General features: G+C 42.0%; 1 protein-coding gene and 3 non-coding genes across 4 annotated transcripts; all 4 read right to left on the bottom strand.

Annotated features, from left to right (window-relative positions):
• Positions 1-241: 241 nt before the first annotated feature.
• On the bottom strand, positions 242-16094 carry LOC119125671 (microtubule-associated serine/threonine-protein kinase 1-like). The gene is given in 30 exon segments (XM_037256410.1): positions 242-686; positions 689-1111; positions 1114-1257; positions 1614-1776; positions 1778-1802; positions 1889-2022; positions 2098-2220; positions 2331-2560; positions 2688-2867; positions 2935-3194; positions 3277-3437; positions 3542-3651; positions 3726-3848; positions 4234-4335; positions 4413-4578; positions 4663-4795; positions 4894-5032; positions 5095-5303; positions 5396-5472; positions 5643-5710; positions 5961-6093; positions 6848-6949; positions 7055-7264; positions 7902-7977; positions 8063-8223; positions 8720-8792; positions 9170-9245; positions 9486-9580; positions 12751-12782; positions 15454-16094. Coding segments are annotated over 30 exon segments (4113 nt in total). The 5' UTR covers positions 15493-16094; the 3' UTR covers positions 242-540.
• trnat-cgu lies at positions 10377-10448 on the bottom strand. The gene has a single exon. It is a non-coding gene; the product is annotated as a tRNA-Thr (tRNA).
• Positions 10574-10645, bottom strand: trnat-cgu. Its single transcript has one exon. It is a non-coding gene; the product is annotated as a tRNA-Thr (tRNA).
• On the bottom strand, positions 10769-10840 carry trnat-cgu. Its single transcript has one exon. It is a non-coding gene; the product is annotated as a tRNA-Thr (tRNA).
• Positions 16095-19266: the final 3172 nt, after the last annotated feature.

Below are 19266 nucleotides of genomic sequence, written 5' to 3'. Positions count from 1 at the left end.
CTTCAACACCTCCAGGTGTGCCTTGTCCTCCTTCACTCCCGGTAGGTCTTGATGCTCTCCTCCATTTAGAGGCTGACAACACTGTGGACCTGCACGGGGGTAGGAACTGAAGGTGCAGGACCTTTAACCCTGGTGACCTCTGTTTTTTATCTTCCTTCTCAACAGTACTCTGTGGTTTTACGTGTTTGGATGATTCTGTTAGTCGATCCTTTGCGGCAGCGCTTTTGTCGGCACCTGCCGCGTGTGTTGGCTTTGTCTTCGGCATTCCCTAAAGCTTTAGTTGAAGAGACACTTTCGATGTGAGCATCCTTGGCTTTTCTCTCTTGCGGTTGGAGGCACTTAGTTGTCCCTGGAGTGGAGACTTTCTCACAAGGTTTGCTTTTGGAAACAGTCGCCTCACTAGTCATTGCATTTTGAGGTTTGAGCCCCTGTTTCGGCTTGGTGGGCGGGGCTACCGCTGGAGAAGATGTGGTCTGAATTACAGCGGAACTCTGTGGAGCCACAGAGGTGGATAATGTTTTATTTGGGTCAGCGGTGGATTCACTTTTTTATCGTTTTGGTGTCAGTTTTGGACCCAGTAATGTTTTTCTCCGTTTCTGCTAACATTGTATCACGGCTAAGTGGTGATTCCTGCCTTCCCAACCTTCTAACAGGTTTCAAACTAATGATTTCCCCTCCCAGTGGTGGGAGAAAGGGGAGGAAGAGGAGGAGGGAGAAGGTGGAGCAGGTCCATTCTCTCCCTCCATTTCAAGCAGACTCTGTAGGCTATGCTCGCAGTGGAAGGACTCTCTCCTGTAGTCCCCATGTGTGACTTCCAGACTATGCTTGCGCAGACTCACCCCTCCCGTCAGAGGAGAAGGCGACGACGATGAGGAGGAGGAGGAAGGCAGAACAGGTCCTCCGAGCTTCTCTGCTGATTGCACTCGTTGCAGAAGGGGGGATCTGGGCGGCTCTGCTGCCTTTTTGGGACGAGGACGGGCGACGGGAGGCGATGAGTGTAGCTTGACGGGGAATATCTGCGTGGTGTTGGAGCTGCCTACCGTGTGGCCGCTGAGAGGCGGAGGAGAAGAATGTGGTAGGGGAGGGGTGTGGGCCAAAGGCGATAAGGGATGTTGCCAGCCGATTTGCAGCGAGCAGAGCGGTACTGGCGGTGAAGTTTGGGCGATAAGCCATGAAGGGAGCTGGGCCTCATGTGGTGTGATGTGGCTGGGGAGTTGGGGGTGCTTGATGCTGGGGAGCTGCTTTGGGAGGTCGTGCCTAGGGAGGGAAAGTCATATCTTAGGGATCACTTTGTTATGCCAAAATTTCTTTTACACTGCCTGAAAATTGCAGACATTTGAAAAGAGCAGATTCACATATTTGCAAAATTGTCTAGCAAAATTATATATAATTTAATTTGATATAATCTAATGGATAATCTAATTTATAATTATTAATTTATTATTTTCTAAATATAATTTAGTAAAATTTATATATATTTTTTAAATTATTTTTTTATTTTTATTTTGCAGACCCCTGAGAGACATTATCATAATATAATAATATATATTATATCATAATTGTTTGCATGCAAAGAGAAAGATGAGCAAGCGCTCATGATTATCCGTACTAACCCATGTGTGGAGATTCCAAAGTGGATCGATAACTCTGAGTGGGTGAGCGGGCACAGAAGCTGTGGGTGGGAGATCCGGGTAGACTGTCTCCAGATGATAGCGAGCGATTCAAAGATGAGAGGCTCCGACTCGTGTGGAGCAAATTGGATTGCTTGGTGATTTTTTCTGAACAAGGAGCTACGCTTCTTACTGTAACATAACCAAATGGATTAAATTGATTTGACTGCAGATAAGCTAAAAAAAAGTGTTTATTATTGCAAGTTGCATGAACTCACTCTTGCCCCTCTTTGGCTCCTGGCCTTTTGCTGCGTCGTGCCATTTTGCATTTATAGCTGGTCTTGCGTGCAGGTCCAACTTTTATAGATGTGTTCTCAAAGGGCGTGGTCGTAACGGTCACCTTGTTTCCACTCTGAAGATTAAATATCACTCGTGTTAATTTAGGATTTATTTATTGGACTGGTGTCGATAGATAACTCCATCTCACCTTCAGGATGAGCTCCACCACCTCTGTATGGACCAGACCGTGAACTGACTCTCCATTTACGTGAGTGATAAGATCACCAGCACTAAGTCCAGCTTCTTGGGCGGGACCGCCATCCTCCACATGCTGATATAAAAAATAAATAGTTTTCTCGTGGTGCAAAAGTAGGCCCGACATCATTATGGATGGACTATTTTCTTCAAAGCTTGACCTGGCCCCACGTGGTGCTCACTCACCCAGACCATATGGTGGACGCTGTAGACATCACTGTCTCCTATGTAGACTCGAATTGCTCGGAGAGTGAAGCCGTACTTCTTCCCGGAGCGATGGATGGTGATCGGGGAGTGGAGGACGTTTACCACTGGACAGTAGTCTCGACTGGGCGAGGAGTCCCGAGAGGAGGGGTTGGACGAGAGGGAGCGAGGAGACATTGGGCTCGCTAGGGGGGACGCTCCATGTTGCTCCACTGAGGGGAGGAGAATTTATTATTATTATTTATTTTTTAAATTAATTATTTATATATAATAATATATTTTTTTTCTTTTATTAATTAATTCATATTAATTAATCCAATATATAAAATGATGTCTTACCTGCAGGAATGATGACGGATAAAGCAGTGGCAGATGCAGATTTGATCACTTTATTTCCTGGTCGCGAGTTGCGTTTTTCTCCTTCCGCTGAGAGCTGCTGGTGCCGGACTCGCCGCAGCACCAAATCCGTGGTGGCCCCCCTGGCTCCTTGGGGCTCTGGAATCCCCAGAACAGCAGCTGCTAAACAAAACAAGTGTAAACATTTCAAGATTCCACTTTAATTGTGATCTACTGGTGCTTTTCTGACCTCCAGCTGTGACCCCATTACTTTCTTTAAGGAATGTCTTCAGATCACTTTGCGAGGAGATGGCACCCATGGCTCCTTCCAGAGAAGTGCCCCTGATCTTCACTTGAGGCTGGCTCCTAGATTGGGATTGTTCGGAATCGACCTCGAGAGGTGAGGCCAAGCGGTGGGTATCCATGAGGGCAGAGAAGCGCCTTCGGGCTCCTGATGGAGGACTGTAATCGCTCTCAATGAAGGAAGACTCAGAGCAGGACAAACGTTTCCTATAAGTTAGTCACAAATAAAATCAGAAAGCAATTCTAAAAGCATCACAGGAAAAGATTATTTTTCTTATTTGTCACTCACATCTCAGGTGATCCAGTCCTCCAGCTCTTGTCCCTGAACGTAAAACTACCCAGGCTTTCTCTCTTAGCCATTCGGTCCTCTCTTGGAACTTTGTGCTCCCGTAAAGTTACACTTGGGGTTTTATGCTCCAACTGGGACAGATGTTCCATACTGCTGTACACCTGCAAGAAAAATATTACAGCTATGAGGTGCTTTTGCAAAGAGCTGAACAATGGTTTGAAAAATCATCAGTCATAGTAAGAAATGGCTTCGAAGCAGATCTGACCTTACTAAAGCGGGGCGAACATGAAGAAAAACGATGTAACTCCACAGGCTCATCATCATTGGTATCATCCTCATCGTATGAATGCACGTGATGGTAGCGCTCAGACCGTGCTAATGCGGGGAGAATAAAAAATGATAATTAGCCAGACCGAAAATAAAGTCGGTGTGCTAATTTTAGATCGTACTGTCAAAATAACTGGTATCCTCCTCCGACTCCAGGTGAGGGATGAACTCGGCCTTTTGTCTCAGCAAGCTGTTCCAGTTCACCTCTGTGAAGAAGGGGTGCTGCTTCACTTCAAAAGCGCCCCCTATTGGGCAAAGATTGGGGTGGGCGAACATGGAGAAAGAGAATGCCAGAAATCAAGAAAAGATGCAAAAGAAAATGGAATCAAGAAACTTCAGACACCTATTAATTAGTAACCTTGCATTTATAAAATATTGAATAAAAAAATAATAGTAAGTTAAAGTATGCGTTTCATTGTCAAAGGACAAGCAATAAATATGTATTTATTTATTTATTATTTTTACTTATTATTTAATTGTGTCATGAATAAGCAAAATAGATTCAATGTCACATACTTTTTCTTCATTATTATTATTAGTAAAAACATTTTAGATGAAATTCTTAATTTCCTTTTTTTTCTATCGAAGGCAGTATAAAAGCGTACAAGAATGTCAAACTAACTTACAGACCTGTTCCTAGTCGAACAAGTGGATTTGTCTGTAATAGAGAAGAGATGAGATGTTGGGCATCAACAGGAAGTGCCTCATCTCCTTCAGGCCATACGATGTCATCTGTAAAATAAATCACATGAAATAAGCGGAATGATAAGAAGTTGGATTTAAAATGCTGCTTTTGATGCTGCTCTCACCTGTTATAACTTGTCCAAACAGCTCCTCTGGAGTGTCTCCAAAAAAAGCCACACACCCCACTAAGAACTCATACAAGATGATCCCCATGGCCCACCAGTCCACGGGTTTTCCGTAACCTTGACGAAGAATTACCTCAGGAGCGATATACTCTGGAGTTCCACACACCTCCAGGCAAAACAATATTTTACTTCATGAGTTGGACTGGAGCAAAACAAAAAGGCTGTGTAATATTTCCGTGCACTCTCCTACCTGTTTATCTAAAAACTCCCGAGTGTCCTTTTCGATGTGTCCTTCGTACAGGTTGGTGGTCAGACTCATTAGACCCATTTTAGACAGGCCAAAGTCGGTAAGCTTGATGTGGCCCATTGATGTTATTAGAAGGCTGAGCAAATGGATGCAATGATAAGTGATTTTTCAACACTGCTCCATATCTTTTTTATATTGTATATTTTTGCATACATTAGAAAAAAAAGATCTTACTTGTCAGGCTTGAGGTCACGGTGGACAATACCATAGTTGTGTAAGTATTCAAGCGCAAGGACGGTTTCGGCAAAGTACATCCGAGCCATTTCCACCGGCAGGGCCCCGATGTTCTTCAGCAGAGTTGCACAGTCTCCTCCTGATAGTGAATTCACAACTTGAGTTTGTTACCAATATTTTCCCACCCAAAATGTTCCTCACCTTCGACGTACTCCATGACCATGCAGAGGTGCCGACGGGTCTCAAAGGAACAAAACATGGAGACCACAAAGGGGTTCTCGGCAAATGTGAGGATGTCTCTCTCCACGAAGGCCTGTTGGATCTGGTTCCTTAGGATCAGGTTCTGCTTGTTAATTTTCTTCATTGCAAAACGCTGGCGTGTCTCCAGGTGTCGGACCAGATACACAGCACTGATCAAAAAACAAAAACATTCATGAGTTATTGTCGATTGCTAGGCATTACTTGCCTATAGTGGTTCATCATCATCATCTACTCTACTTACCCATATGCTCCATGACTAATGAGCTTGATGGTCTGGAAGTCTGCTTCACCTGGTGGTTTCATTGCTCTAATCTTACCCTTTGGATAACAGAGTATTGAGTCAATATCTGCCTAGCAACACAGCTATTCAAATACGAATGGATCATTCTTAATCATGACGTTGCAAGGTATGGACAAAACAAGTGAATTTAGAAGTTAATGGTAGATGTATATGGACGATAGCAATACAGTAAAATAATACAACTCACCTCTGTTGAGTCATCTGTTTCAGGTGTTAGAGGTCCTTCGCTGTCATAACTATCAAGGTTTACCATCTCTGATGAAGAACATAAATCAGAATTAGTTGTTGATTAAATATGGAAGGCATGCTGCTTTCTACGCATATTCACAAAAGTATTGGGCCACACAGGGCAATGCTTTAAAATTATTTGTAAAAGAATGTATTTATTTATTTAATCTTTTTTTTTTTTTTATGAATTGTTGACGTGATGTTTATTGCCATGTCCTACAAGCTTGGTGACCCAATACTTTTGGCGTAAGTGTAGTTTCTGCCTTGCCCCCCTCACCTTCGATCGGGTCCCTGGTGAGTCCCAACTGACTGACAATATAACGAGGGATGTCAGTTTTCATCAGGTGACCCTCCTTGGCAACATCCTCCGCCGCTTCCAGCAGATGATAGAACTCCTCTGGGTTGAATTCCTGGATGGTGCAATTTAACATGGATGAATAAAATTGCTGTCAATTTTTTAGGAACACTTAGGCCTCCTACACAACTGTATTGTAATGTTGGTCATGCTGGAGATAACATAAACTGCTGCTAGTTGTAAACAATCCCCAAAATATATCATATAATTCAAAAGCAGCGACATTTAGAAAATGTGAGGCTAAGGTGGAGAGGTGAATCATTTCCCTGCATGTGTCACCTGTCAATCAAAAACCGCATCAGCGTGTGATTGGCAGAGGTGCGGGGGATTGATAGATGTCGCACTAAAATCCCCAGACACACTCCGAAAGGCATCTTCCAACTCTAAATGGCATCATTGTCATGGTCTGCCTGACTGCCAGCAGCATTGGACCGCTGCCAAGTATTAGTCACACTCTGCCAGGGCAAATTTCAATCTAAATGCAAATACCATCCTGACAAACAGATGGTTGTCGTTTTTTTCACACCAGATCGATGTTAAATGTTTGGATTTTCTGCTTCCAGGACCTTAAGCATAAATTATTATGCTTAATATTGGGTGGATAAATAAGTATGAGTGCTAATGTTTATTTATATATATTTATATAAAGACATTAAGAGTCACACGAAAGCAATTGAACTGTGGGGTAGTAAAAAAAATAACATCCATAACGTCCATTTTTATATATTTTTTTACAACCTCATTGTACCTCAATTCCATTGAAGTTGTGTAAAATAAAAACAAAATGTATGAGTGAAGAGTCGACTTACCAGGCACTCCAAGAGCCTGGCAGGTCGGGATATGATGATGAGAAGCTTTTTCACCAACTCTGTGACAAACGCCACCTCGGAGCTCTCTGAACGTTCAAAGGCCTGCCATTTCAAAAAAGGGAGAACGATTCAAGAAACAGCAATGCAAGTGGATTTTTTATTGCACATCAATAAATAAATCCTGTGTTGTTATTTACTTCCACCTACATCATTGAGGAGCTTCTCCAGGTTTTCCTGCAGCTCGAAAAAGTAGACAGATGTGATGAGTCCCTCGCAGGATTTGGTGAGGCAATCCCGAGAGAGCTCAATGATCTGGTGGTGGATGAAGCTGAGGACTCCATCGGCCAATGGGAGAACATTTTCAGGAGCGTAAGCGTGGATAAACTCTGCAAGCTTCCCTTCCATCTGCGCTGTAGCCTAGCGGAAAAAGATTTTGAGACTTTTCCGCCATACAATGTCAATTTAAATTGATTTGTCTCGAAACATTAACTACAATTGCATTTCATGAAGCTTTAAGTTAGTTTCCTTTCGGTACCGACTCGAGGCTCTCGAGACATTACAATCTAATGAGGTGAAGAATGTGACAGTGGTTGCGCTAGAGCGAACTGTGAACAAGACATGCAGATTCAAATTGAATCTTAATCATAGAGGAGATGTTCATTAAATGGATGAAATAACACTGGTGTTAGATGCAAGTCAATTTTTCTGTCATATTTTTAATAATATTTATGAATTGTTAGCTTCAGCAACAGGTGATTTATTTTCAGAAACAATAATAAAATCTGTATTGCTTAAGATTTTGCAGGTCAAACTTAAAAAGAAAAATTGGAAATATCTACAAAACGATGTGAAAAAAAAAGCTTCATGAACTGTTGAGCAGTGTGATTGGGACATACCATGATTGTTAATTAATAAATAAATTAAGGTTGACCTCACAATAAAAGTTGCTTTTGTCTTCCTGTATTTTTACTTTCACTTCCTTTTGTACGTTCTCGCGTTTTAACTTTCACGTGTGTCTGTGGCGCTCAAGTGTTATTTGACATTTACTTCTCACCTTTGGAAAGCGTTCTTTGTACACGTGGTTCATCATGACTATCTCGTTATCATAGCAGGAAGAGGAACGTCCTGGGCTGGAAGGAGTCATAATACAGAAAGATGAAAATCTCAAAGGGCTTATTTATTAAACTTTTGCGCTGCGGTGATGACGCTGCTGACCTGAGACTGCGAGAGCGTGGTCGCATGTGTGGAGAAGAGCGTCCGCCATCATCATCTGTGATGCTCTCCGAGCTGCCAAAATGCTTGGATAAGAAGTGGAGCTCATCCATGGTGGGCTGGAACGGCAGCTGGTGCAGCCGCTCGTGAGAGGAGCTGGACGACTAGAGAATTACGTGACATGGGAGGAGAGGAGAGCAGAGGGCGGAGCAGGAACAGGAAGCACATGGGGATGGGGACAGGAAGGGGAGGCCAATGTTAAACAGGAAGGAGAAAAAAAAATTTGAGGTGATAATGAAAAAAAAAGTACAAGCAACACAAAAGACTGACACAATGACACTTTGGCCCTTTAAACTTGCTAACAGATTGACTTCCTGGTATTATCACATCCAATTATTTTCTCTATGTCGTTTCCTGCTTAGCGTCGTGGGAGTAGCTACAAGTTTTTCTCTATGTTTTAAAGCTAGTAGCAGAACATTTGTTCGAAAGATATTTAACTCTTTGTGAAGGGCAAATATTCCACATCGGATCTTATTATATGTGTTGAGCAGTGGGGGAGTCCTCTACGCCACCCTTATCACGTCCCACTTGTTCCACCGTCATTGTCGTCATCATTAAATAAAATGGATGATGATGCTTTTTTTTCAGTCAGTTACTTACTGTTGAGCTGGGGGTATTGGTGCCATAACCAGATGAGGGCAAAGATGCTAAAGACCAACGTCGTCCATCAGCCCTGTTGAAAAAAAATACAAAACATCTTACTGACATGTTTCTTCATTCCCCTTGTCAGTATATAGTATTTGCACACCAGCTCTGAAATAGTCCAAAACCTCAACACGTGTAAAAAAAAAAAACCCACCTGTCCACCAGCAGAATAGGGAGTCAATAAACAGAGAGTAGCTGTGAATGTAATGACTTGGCCCAGGCGCTCATGAGTCAGCCTGTTGGGCTGCCAGAAAGTGTGAATACAGCGAGAGGCTGCCTGCCTGCTTCCCAGCATGTGTAAGACCTCACACAACAATAACACCTCCTGGATCATCATCTGGTGTGCACTTGTTGTTGCCACAGATCATAGCACAACAGAAAAACACGTTCGCTATGCATAGTGACCTTCTGGAGGAGGCGAAGGAGAAGTGCGCAGGGGTGCTTGGAGAGAAGTTTCGCGGGCTGTCCAGTGGACTGCTTCCTGAAATACAAGACGCAAAAAGTCAAATGAGCTACAATCAAGCTCCATTTCCTGTGAGTAAAGCCAAATGATCTCGGAAGGAGCCTGATTGTCTTTTTAGCACAAAACAATAAACACTAGTGAAAATTAAATGAAAAATGATACACCTTGTAGTGTTTGTTGGATTTTAGACCCGCCTCCAAAATATACTGTAATAATAATTGTTGTTGAAGTGTGGCGTAATGGCACTACTGTACTTACCGAGGTGTCCGGGGAGAGGGAGAGGGGAGTGTGGCCGAGGCAGAGTGGGGGAGGTGGTGGTCAAGATGAGGCTTTTTCTGTTGCTTGTTCGACAACTAGAAATAAAAACACAAATATATACAGTACATAAAAAATATATATATTTTTTTCCATTGGAAAATTTTACCTTGAGGCCTCTCATCGCTTTACCCAACCAAGAATATCCTGATCGATCAAGTCTACTGAGAATAAACCACCCTCATGGATATTGATCGTGAATGCCGATACTGTTAATGCATATATGGCATTTTGTGAACTGGGTCAAAGACATTATGTTCTAACATTTACACAGCAATATCTCCCATGCCCTCAAGATGGATGGACACTAACTAGCATCTACTGTATTTACCTCAGGCAAGTTCATAGAGCAACACAAACTGTTTACAAAGTGGATTTCAAAGTGATGCTCAGAGTACTTTTGTGGTTGTTCAAGATCAAGTGAGGGCAGGAGAAAGCGAGGCACTCAGTGAATTGAGCCTGGAGAACACAGGCAGTCACGCAAGATGCATGATGGAGAAAAAGAAAGTCCTAATTCTGATCTGACCGCTGCATGATGCATCTGACCAATTCATAAAAAGGCGTCGAGGGCAATTTGATGTAAAACAAGGAAAATAATCAGCGGCAGCTCAGGGCACTCCCAGTGGTGCTCATCATCCTCATAGGTGCAAGGTAAACATGACCTAGATTTTTCTCATAGTTAATTCACACTGCACAAACACACCATCGGTATTGTGTGGCGTATAATGTCATTAAAAGCCAATAAGATATTGTCATTAAAATGCACAATAAAAGCCAAGCTGTCATTCTCTGTATGCAGCAACAATAATTCGGACTTAGTTGAACACAAATGTAAGGTACGGATGGGGGTTGAACCCATGATCTTCGATTTACGAGACCGACGCCTTACCACTTGGCCACCGCACCTGACGCTACCTGAGCAGGAACCGATAAATAGGAACCGATAAATAGGAAAAAATGCTCACAAAAAGCCAAGCTGTCATTCTCTGTATGCAGCGACAATAATTGGGACTTCGTTGAACACGAATGTAAGGTACGGACGGGGGTTGAACCCATGATCTTCGGTTTACGAGACCGACGCCTTACCACTTGGCCACCGCACCTGACACTACCTGAGCAGGAACCGATAAATAGGAACCGATAAATTGGAAAAAATGCTCACAAAGCCAAGCTGTCATTCTCTGTATGCAGCGACAATAATTTGGACTTCGTTGAACACGAATGTAAGGTACGGACGGGGGTTGAACCCATGATCTTCGGTTTACGAGACCGACGCCTTACCACTTGGCCACCGCACCTGACACTGCCTGAGCAGGAACCGATAAATACCCCGGGCACCACCCCGCCACAATTTGGAATTCATATATATGCATATACAGTATGTAAATATATTTGTGTCATACTTCAGGTATCGAGTGTACAAACTATTGACTCACATTAAAAGTTTAGCTCATCTTCAATCCACTAGATAAAATCAAGGTGGGGGCATTATTACAACTGGATCTATTTGCTTCTGGCTGTGCTGCGAGTGAATGTAAATGAACAACAACAAATAAAGCACTCAAGAGACCAAAAGTAAGTAACAGGAGTAAATAAAGGATGAAAGAGCAAGACAGTAAAAGCTAGTATGCGTGTCTTGTACACGAGCTGAGCCCTAATGGGAGAGCGGACACAGATATCACCCAAGGGCCCTTCGCTCTATCTCAGCCTTTCCATCCTTCACCTCTTGCATAACCTCCCATTTTTTTTTCCACCCTGTACTTTCGTCATGCTTCTACATTTGCATGTTGGAGGTTGCACACGTGTCTTGATGTCTTATAGCCAGTGAGAAGTTGATTATATACGAGAGCAGCGTTGTTGAACTGTTGACTCTTTTCACGACATTTAATCATATTCACTGGGATTGGCTGGATCCAATCCAGCAAAGTCCGCTGGGTTATTCTCCAACACGCCCACGACCCGAATGAGGATAAGCGATATAAAAAAAAAATGGCGAGATGGATGGATAATAATATTCAGATAATTAGCTCTCTGCTCAAGATTTGCTATCACTGAAGCACACAATTGTGTGACTCTAATGAATGTCAGCACACACAAGAAAAAACCAATATCCTTTTTTTTTTCACTGTAGCACCCACTTCCCAACACATAATGCTGTTGATTCAAGTGGCCACTTAATTATGCCTTTTAACCCTACTTTAAAAGGGTGCCATAAAAGGTCAGTGTTGATGGAACAGTGACGCAGGTTCCTCTCCAACCTCGCCGGGTAGAGCACCATCAGCTTGCTGTCTTTGCCACTTATTCCTTATTCAACATGTTGAGTGCAGTAGATTGTGACGCGAGCTGTCAGAACCCAGCAGGTCTCTCAATGCCCCACAGAGCTCCAAGCTGATTTCAAAGTACAATGGTGTGTGTGTGTGTGTGTGTGGCAGTGCAGGAAAACAAGAGTCAACAAGGGATTGTGGGTCATTTTTCCATGGTATGGTTGTTATATTTATGATGACATTTCTTTCCATCGGCTTTCACTTGGGTGCACATGAAGATGAGTTAAAAGCTTTTTACTAAACGATGAATGAATGAATGATGATGACAGCAAATGGAGATCCAAGGTCATGTGGAGTGTTACATAACATGTTGAATAGACTTCAAGATTTCTGCAGAAGGGCAAAAGCTGGTGAGAATGCACGTTATGTATTCTCAGAATGTGTCTGCTGTGTTTGCCTATGAATGGATGGAGGAGGTAGAGAATGTGAAGTCAATGAACTTATCTATAATGTATGGTGGCTGGTCATATCCTACAAGAGGAGATGGGATTGGGTACGAACGCCCGGCCTGCATTGAAATGAAGGACGGCTCGAGTATTGAAAAGAAAAATGGCAGCCGGGAAGCAAAAAAACACCCTCAAGCATGAAAGATTTTATTTTAAACTGGAAATTCCATTTGTGTAATTATTTTGAACCAAACTAAATAACTGAAGAACAGTAAAGACAAGCAAAATAGGCAGTATTTGATTTCAGCACCACGGACAGCTGCCAGGCTCTGACAGACATCACTCCACCTTACTTCACACACGCACAACATTCCAAACCACACACACACACACACACACACACCACTGAGCGTTCTTAAAGGAACACTCTTCAGGGACAAAAGAAAAGATGGAGGGAGCAAGGACAAAAGAAAAAGGAGAAGTGAAGATAAAACTCACCTGCTGCTTTTGCGAGGCAGTGGCAAATCCTTCTGGAAGAAACAGAAAAATACACACAAAAAGAGATCAGGTACAGAAAAAGAAAAAGTATCTATGCAGGTAAAGTCCGAGCTAGCACATCAACCCTAGAGTAGGAGAAAATGTTTTTTTTTTCTTAACTAAACAATATTGTAAAAGACTATACTCAGGCTATTTTAGCTGCTTTTGTGTAAACCTTTAAACATCTGCTCGCCGTCCGTCCGAGGGACTTTTGGCTCTTCAGGCAATCATAAGTTGGCACATTAAACAAAGTGCAGCTGTCTAAAGGCTGTGGTTTTCCACTTGACAAACTTGAGTGGAAATGTAGGTCAACCCGCATTTATTGAATGTTGTGGTTGCCTCTGTACGCCGGCTTTTGGGCAGGAGAAATAAACAAGCCACAGCTAGACAAGGCAGAGTTATGATTGTGTCACACTGTACTCACAAATTGGCATAATCATTTTCCAAGAAATATCAAAGCAAGGAAAAATCAGCATGACTGTCCACGTCATTCCCTTTTGTTCATGTTGTTGCGACTCAACAATTAAATTGACTAAGCCACTGAATGTCTGTGATGGAAATGAAATTAAAAGATGAGTTTATTAGATAATTAGGCAGAAATCTGCAAATATAATTTGAGAATTAAGCCAAAAGCATGGAGTGAGGCCAACAAGGCCACAGACTATGCGCAAAAATCAAATCTTTATGCAAACATGGCCTTAATTAGACTACTAAAAATTCAACAACATTAATTCTCCATCACTTGCACATTAGAATGCCAGCTGCTATCTTTTTTTTTTCCCTTAATATTGTGGCCTGGCAAACATTGTTAAACATAGGCGAATAATATTTGGGAATACTTTTGTGAATTCTCCATAAACAGCACAAAATATATGCAGGAAATAAACACATTATTTATATAGACATTGCTCCAATTTGAGATTTGTTTATTTAAATTCACTGACCAGTGACCCCGCCCCCAAAATCTATTAATTATCTACAGAAATTTGCAAGATAAACATTGTGGCATGGCTAAGATCAGAAAACTGTTGCCAAGGTCTCGACATCAGCACTCCAGTTTATAATTTAGAAGGCAAACTAAAAGGATTAAAGCGGCCAGGCCTGGGTCTTAAAAATGAATTACTCGCTCTACTGTATGTTCACATTATACTCACTTGTATAATACATTGAAATCCAGTTCATGAGCATTTTTGGATAAATTAATTTTCCAAATCCAGCTCTTACAACACAATGATTTCTTCATTTATCCATGTGACAACCCTCCGTAAAATTTTATGGAATCATTTCATGTGACCTCGGCCCTCTAACTGCAGGGGAGTGGGATGTGTCACCATATGGTGCACAAAGAATCATGTGGATGTGAAAGCAAGAGCAAAACAGTTGGCTTGATGAGACCCAAGGGAATGACAAGGCCAGCCAATCCGACATTTTCACATTATATGCACACACAGGCAGACAGAAGAGCTAAATGTCAACATATACATATTGTCTTATAATGTGAAGAAATTTGCCAGACAATTATTGTCTCACCTAGCAATGGCTTTGGTGAGCCTGACACTATGATGATAAATTTCCCTGCAGCTTATTATACATCATGGCAGCACAGCCAGGAGCTTAGTGGTGGAGATAATGAGACATGAAACCATCCGCACACTTCACTAGTAATCCTTCCTTGATACCTTTCTCCATCCTCTCATAATAGGGGTCAATTTGCAACTAACCAGTTTGAAAGTACAAATTCCAATCCTTTGCGAGCAATTTGTGGTTGGCACATCGCGAACGGAATGAATAAATGGAAATAAATGCAAAGAGAGACACACACATGCGCATAAGAGGCTGCGCTCCGCCCGGCAGGCTGCTCATCTCTGCTCAGTACACTTGACTGAATCATGCAGAGATTTGGGGGTGGGTGGGGGTGGGGTGTATGACCCATCCATGATTAAGCAGGAAGCTTCATATCGGATGAGCACAGTGGTTTGCGTCAGCACGCATGGGGTGGGATTCATTTGAAACATTTTGTCAAACACATTGTTTGGCCTACTTAAGAGCTTCTCATTATAGCCGTGATCCTACTAGAAGATGAGAACAATGATGGGCTTGAGAAAACACACTTTTGGGACCATCAGGAAAGAGAGAATTCTAATAGTACAGCAGAGTAGTAATATAAATGTAACTTTTTGCTGAATTATTAAAAAAAAATTTTTTTTATAAAATGCCCCAGCTGTGCAGCTTCCAAGTCCTGCCAATGTTAAATTTTACTATTTGGATAATAGAATTTGAGGATTTTCCTGTTGCTTTTAATATGTTTAACTCATTGTTATTGTACACAATAATACATAATATATCAATGTTTCTTGTTTGATATTGTCAGATGATAGACCTTTATCAATTTATTTACTCATTTATTGTTATCTGTGTATATATGCAAAATGCATTGATTATGCAATTATAGTACTATATTATGTTTTCTGTAGTTTTGCTTTTAAACAATTATCCAATTCATTGTTGAATGAGACAAAAGTTGAGTTACTCGTGCACAACACGGAAACAACAGTACCATGCATCATTTAAAAACAAAATCTGCGAAGTAGTATGAGGATGAGACGATACACGCAATAAAAATCGACGATCACGTCACATAGGCGATGTCAAGCATGAGCTCACCTGCAGCCTCCGGCGTCGTATTATGCCCGAGTCATCCATGGCTTTAACAAGTGCAATATGATAATCAAATAATCAGCTCTTTTCTGATCTGCGTTTGGACTTCAGATTCCTTCCGAGCTGCACTGCAACAGAGTCCTGAGCTGAGGGGTCCGGTGTCACGTCGAGGAGGAGCACGTAATGACACAAATGTCAAGCGGCCCCATTGTGTCTGCTCGGAATCGACGTCACTAAAAAAAAAAAAAGCAGAACCTCACTGTTGACAGCCGAGTATCCTTGACACCACGCCAGAGGTTTGCTGCGTTTCTTAAGGGAGTCGGGACTCCAATTTAGGAGCACGAGCCTGGTCCTGTCTAGTCCTGCTGTGTCACAACAGTACCAAGAGGAAACGCGAGCTTCTTTCCACGCGAGAACTGCGACTTCGAAAGCCCAGCTGGGCCAAATGCCTATTTGACGTCTTGCAGAAGGGCAGCCGAGAGTCGCCTACCAGAGCGACCTGGTAAGACAAATCTTCTCGATAAAACACTGTTTCCTCTTCAGTCGTCCATCTTCACTTGCAATAAAACTGGGAAAGCTTAAAGCAGCAGCGGCAACGCGATATTTTGTGACTCCTTTCTGGGATTCCCTCTCGCCCCTCCTCCTCTTCTTCATCCCTCCTCCTCCGCGCTAACGACTCACGCTCTCCTCACATCATTGGAGCTTCACGCAACGTGCGCCGTGATGCGTCATCACAAGTGCCCGTTTTGGTTGAGTCCATAGCAGGTTCGGTGTGAACTGGTTCAAGAAGCGACATTCAGCACCATAGATAGTGACACGAGGTTGGAGAGATGGATGGGAAACACAACGGGCAAACAGGGAGCATGAAACACATCAAAACAAGACAGTAGAAAAACTCAATCTAAATAGCTAAAACATCACAGGTGTCATAAGATGGTCCAGTATTTTTTCTATATTCCAGATGGAGGTCATTGTTGTTACATAATGGCTTGGGTAGGTCTTTCACACATGATATTATCAGCAGGCCCCTTCCATAAGGCAAATGAACAGTTTGACCTCCAGAGTCTTTTTAAATGTCTTTATGGTAGCTTAATGTTTAGTTCATTGCGATATCGCACTGTCATTATGCATGACAATATCAAATACAAAAGATGTGGTCAAGTTTAAAAAAAAAAAAGTTTTGCTCCAATGTAAAGTTGCATGAAGTGGATGATTTGACTCTTAGTCAAATCAATTTAACAGAATTAGTGACAGAATGTAGGCAAGGATGTCGCCAGGAAAACGATCCAGTAAGCAGGCTGTTGTGCGTCAGATTAAATGACGCTATGAAGGCCATCTGCTTGGCAGTGAAGAAGCCAGACTGTCTCTGTGTTGACATCGGGGCTTTGTTTTGTGGCCTGGAGGCAAGCTGTGCAAACCCCAACACGCACACCTTCACAGCACCATCAACCTCGCTCGCAGCTACACTAAACCTTGTTACCTCTCTGCTCCATCAAAGCCTGAACAAAAGCCCTTCTTAGCCAACACTCCAGAGGACACATAGCGGAGAAATGAGGCAACAGATTAGTGCTACAGCACCAGAAGCGTAAAAAGCCAAGTGCAGGTGGACGTTGTGCCCAAAGGGAAGCAATTAATTGAGTTTCACAGTGGCCTCATTTTAATTGTTGTGAAATGAATTGCTTGCACTAAGCAGCTTTTGGACACAGAAGAGATGATGGCGGGCGCTGTCATATCCGCTTACATAATGACGGGGTAATCTTTTTGAGTTTGGGGAGTCATGACAACTGCCCAGCTTTGTTGATATCCTTTTTTTTTTTTAAATGTTGCTACAACAAACAAAGCCAGTCAAAATCCATCCATTAATTGCTAAGCCTCTATGACCTCCTTGTGGTCGGTGATTGTATTACAACAGAATTGTGGTACTGCAGGTTATCAAAAAATAACACAGTGTCGTTCGATAAAAATATTTGCGTATTACATATCGAGACAGTCATCATTTGGAGTTGGCTCCCTGTGTCTGAGAGTAGGACAGCATACAGCCAACAATTAATCCTGATTTCCACATCGTCTCTTTTAGAATCAGCCTCTCCCGCTGACAGCCCGCAGGCTTCCTCCTTAAATCCTCTTCAGTGCTGGATGACATCCTGCTTGCCTGCCTCCATAGAGAAGGGACACCATAAGAGGATTGTTATACACTCCGACCAATGCACAAAAAGATAAATGCAAACAAATGGTGAAAAACCCCTGGACATCTGAGGTCAAAGGTCACATTAGAACGCTTGACCCAAAAAAAGAAATAGCGGATCTGCAACTTGATGATTTATAATGCACATAATTTGATATTGTATTGTACTGTATCTTTTAAACACATTTTAAAAACACCTATTGTGTACAATAAAAGTGTTTCAAAGCAGGCCATTTTATGCATAAAGGTATTTTGTTGCCGCCTATGAATGGGATCCGTCGATTTGTGAAGGAACAGATTGATACACAACTGAGAGGAGACAAAAAGCTTTTGTTGTATTATTCATTTTCCCCCCTCTATGCTAAAGCTGCAGGGGGAGAAAATAGTCAATAAAAGAGACACAGAGAACAAAGGCCAAAAAAATGTTCCGAGCGAAGAAGCGCTTGGGAGCCTGGGGCTTTTGTGTGTATGTGTGTGTACTAGTGTTTTAGTCTTTCGTATGAATGGTAATTGGATGCAGCCTCAAAGCAGACTTGGCAAGAACCAACCGGTAGATGAAAAGACCTTGCTACACACAAGTAAGCCTCTTACAATGAACGAGAAGAGTACACAACAACATCACTAAAATGGCTAACAGCTGTGGCTTTGTGTTGTGAGCATATTACCTGCACTGACCTCTTCTAAAATGTCATTTCAAAAGCCGAGGGATGGGATCAATGCATCTTGACTTCAATCAAAATGTCCTTTCGCCTTCCATCTTCCATCAAAACAATGATATGAATCTGTCTGGGTGCTTGTCAAGTGATATCTTTTTCCAATAGAGCTTGAAATAAGTCGCGGAATTTTATTGACTTTCTATTGGACGATAGGATACTAAATACATGCATGATTGCAATTAAATGCAAATGAGAAAAACATCATTACCAAATACAGAAATATATTATGCTTATTTAGGAATTGTACCTAGTCATTGTGAGGTTACTTATCAAAGGAAAAATGACAGTTGTTTGTTTACATTCCAATTTCAGCATCCCAGGACTTTTCACTGGTCAGTATAGACTTCGTCCAAGTTCCTCTTGCTCATCAACATGAGGGAATTAAACTCTGGACCTCCTATGGCAATGTGAAGGTGGCTATGCTCTGTCCTCTGAGGACGCTTTCCTGCACCTTGGCACCACCAACAGGCCAATTGTGGAACAGCAGTTAGCCAACATAAGTACCATGATATTTTGGGTTATAAAACACTGAGGAGGTGCTGCATGAGTATTTTAAAAATATGCTATTATTATTATTAATAGTAATAGTAATAATAATAATAATTATTATTATTATTTATGTAATGGCACAGATTAACCACTTGGGGGAGAACTTGAACAACTTTGTTTTCATCCACGGTAATGTCTTTATCCTTTAATGCTATTCAGTGATATTTTAATATTTTAAGTGCATGTTAAATCTTAACCTAAGGGTAAATGTACCTCTAAGTGCATTTTATCATGGCTGGAAAAAAAAAAGTTCATTAAGGTACGCTGTGTTTCTCATTCTACTTCATAAATGTCATCGACTGCCAGATGTGTCCTCCATTTCCATCTTTTTTTAATTCCAGATAAATGCCATTGTGGAGAATAGGTCAG

This window comes from Syngnathus acus, chromosome 8 (genome assembly GCF_901709675.1).
Source record: "Syngnathus acus chromosome 8, fSynAcu1.2, whole genome shotgun sequence".
Taxonomy (NCBI): domain Eukaryota; kingdom Metazoa; phylum Chordata; class Actinopteri; order Syngnathiformes; family Syngnathidae; genus Syngnathus; species Syngnathus acus.
This window is presented reverse-complemented; position numbering and strand designations above follow the sequence as displayed.